Source organism: Chanos chanos, chromosome 8 (genome assembly GCF_902362185.1).
Source record: "Chanos chanos chromosome 8, fChaCha1.1, whole genome shotgun sequence".
NCBI classification, from domain to species: Eukaryota; Metazoa; Chordata; class Actinopteri; order Gonorynchiformes; family Chanidae; genus Chanos; species Chanos chanos.
The window spans coordinates 26139525-26142589 of record NC_044502.1 but is presented as its reverse complement, the minus strand read 5'-3'; the positions used below and the strand labels follow the sequence as shown (position 1 = coordinate 26142589).

Here is a 3065-nt window from a genome sequence, read left to right as displayed (position 1 = left end):
CTAGGGTTTTCTGGAACACTCTTTAAACCATATAAAGTATCTTCAGGGCCTGGGGTTGTCAGTGTTCAGTGGATGCTTAGTGAGACTTTGTGAGAAAAGAGTAGACGAGATCTTGGAGGATCCCAACCATCAAATCTACCATCCAACCCAGATTAATGCAACAATTTTATGATACACACACAAAGATGCAAGTTGTTCCACTTGTTAAGACCTCAAGATGGTGTGAAAAGATAAAATCAGATTTGTGAGACTAAGACATGATTCAGTGAATCAGTCTTTGTCAGAGACACGAGTCACACCTGGAATTTGAAGAAAGAAAGAGAGAAAGAAAGAAAGAAAGAAAGAAAGAAAGAAAGAAAGAAAGAAAGAAAGAAAGAAAGAAAGAAAGAAAGAACAGACAAATAAGATATGAGAAGACAGTAGGGTAGTATAGGTGTCAGGTCTGGCAATATAATAAGCTTGTTCAGAAACAGAAAGTGTTTGTGGTAGGAACCTTGCATGACTTCATGCGGACTGATGACTGTCGGCACTTTCCAGCGATCGGCTTCGCAAGTGTGGATCTATCCGGTTCAATTTTGCACTTACTTTTCCCTGACAAATGACACACAGCCTAATCGGATCAAAACTGAAATGTAGTCAAATATCTGTGTGAAACTGCTTGACACTATTTTAGTAGATTGATATTCATCAATTAAAATGGGAGAAAAGCTTTTGGAACTCCAAAAAACTGTAATACATAAATGAACAATTAGTGGTTACAATTCCAGATTGTGATGTAAACTTTTCAGAACTCACTTCTCAGTTTTGTGTGTATGCGAGTGGTATTCTGTAGCCAGTGCGGAGGTGTGTGTGTGTGTGTGTGTGTGGTGGATATGAGAAAACAGGTTCTTCCCCCTTTCACAATGTCTACTCCTCCCCCTTTTGCGCTCTCACATAAATACAAGTACCAGAGCTTCTCCTTTCAAACATCATCAAGGAGTTAGTTTGTGCCAGCTTCTTTTTTCTCTGGGTGACAGTTTGAAACCCAATCTTTTTCTGAATAAGTTCATAATTACTGCCAGAGGAATCAGTTTATTATGGTGGACAGTGGAGTGGCCCCTGTAGATTTGGAGTGTGGCTCAGCAGGTAAGAGCCAAGTGCCCACAGGTCATTCGATGTTCTCCAAAGCCTTGGTATCGAAGCTATGTGGGGTTGCTGTCTTTGTCACCTTCTGCGTTGTCGCCTCTTTCTTCTTTGCCTGCCATATGACGGTAAGCAGAACTCACTGTCATTAATTAACTTAATTGTCAGTACTGATTTCAGTCAACTGTTTTCTGTTTGTGACAACTGATAACTGACATCTTTTGGTAATTCTCTTCCACAGAAACAGAACCAGAAAGAATTTCAATCCACAGCGCAAACAAGTTCTGAGGATGGTGAGTATATCACTGTTATGATCTATGAAACTATAGAAGAGTGTTCTTTATTGACTGTGTCGGAATCTGACATGTTCTGCTGAAGTATCTCGAGTTTGTGAGTGTATGTGACTACATGTCTTCTTCCTCCTTCCAGAGCACCAGCAGTTGCTGAAGCAGGTGGCACAGACTGCAAAGGCAGCCGTACACCTGAATGGTAAGCTCCTCAACATCAGGGCCGTTGGCTTCTTTCAAACATTACACCTGTAACAACGACTGCTCAGCTTGTTGTCAGGGAAACACATGAAACATGATTCTTATCAGCCTGTTCAAACTTCAAGAAGTTCTTTTCTGTTTTCCACACGTTAGCATGAACAATGCTAGCAACCCGGTATAGTTTCAGTATTCATAATTACTAAAGAAAACCACTGATCTTTGGAATCCATCAAGATTTGCCTCCTATCATAGCTGTGTTTTCATGAGGTTCGCAACTCTTTCACTGAGTCATGACAACAACTTTAAACAGCACTAGTCTTCGGTTTTCATTGTGTTGCTCACCATTCCTCCGTTCTGGAACCTTCAGGTGAACTGCAGCTGGGCCGAGTGGGGGACTCGATACTTTGGCAAAACAATGTGAGCCAGGCGTTTTCTCAGGGAGAACTCAGATTGGAAAACAACGAGATCATCATCCCTCACCCTGGACTCTACTTTGTCTACACCCAGGCTTCGTATCATGTGAAATGTAGGCAGAACAGCGATGATGATGAAGACAGGCATTCTCCTGTCAGTCTTACCGTGTTCCACCAGTCCATCGCCCTCAATGGCAAAAAACTGCGCCTGCTCAGAAGTGTGAAGTCAGTCTGTCAGAGTGCGGAGAACGACGCAGACGATGACGAGAACTCATACACCACCGTTTACCTTGGTGCAGTGTTCCAACTTCATGCAAAAGACAAATTATCAGTAGAATCCAATCACCTCACTGACATAGAATTTGAGCCGGAAAAGACTTTCTTTGGGGTGTTTGCATTAGGTGGTGCCAGTGGATGTCATCATCATTAGACAAAGTCCGGAGATGTAAATGTTTTATATTAAAATGTTAAAAAAAAATTCTCATTGAGATCAGTTATGAGTAGATATCATGGTTGGATTTATTACAGGTTTTACAGTAGGGTTAGTAGGTATACTAACCACTGCGTGTGTGTGAAACAAGCTGGTAGTTATTAGCAGTTTATTATGCAGATTCTTGTGAATTGTTATGTCGATTCATGTAACTTAGGTACTATGTACCAGGCTTTATATTATAAATAATAGAATGTTGTATCCTAATCATTGACAGCAACGATACATTATATTAATGCCAATGTCTTTCCTTTGTGTTGTACTGATTTCTCTATGAGTATATAGTGAACATGTGAATGTTTGATGAATGTCAGTAACATATTGCCTCATATTTATGTAATGTTTTTATTTAAGGAATAATTATATACTTGATTTTAGTTTATTTATTGACCAAATTTTTGTCAAGAACCAATGAAAGCTCAAACGTGATCTTTTTTTTTTCTATCATATTTATCGGCATATACTCAATATTAGTAGTATCAGTGGTGACATAAGCTTACTTTGTGAGTCTGTGAAAAAGTTAAATAAAGTGTCATGAAAAGAGAAACCCTC

At 39.6% G+C, this 3065-nt stretch overlaps 1 protein-coding gene across 1 annotated transcript; it reads left to right on the top strand.

The window, feature by feature from the left end:
- Positions 1 to 1076: 1076 nt before the first annotated feature.
- On the top strand, positions 1077 to 2453 carry tnfb (tumor necrosis factor b (TNF superfamily, member 2)). The gene is made up of 4 exons (XM_030783020.1): positions 1077 to 1250; positions 1364 to 1415; positions 1552 to 1611; positions 1978 to 2453. Exons 1-4 carry the CDS (start codon positions 1077 to 1079, stop codon positions 2451 to 2453), a joined length of 762 nt encoding a protein of 253 aa, XP_030638880.1.
- Positions 2454 to 3065: the final 612 nt, after the last annotated feature.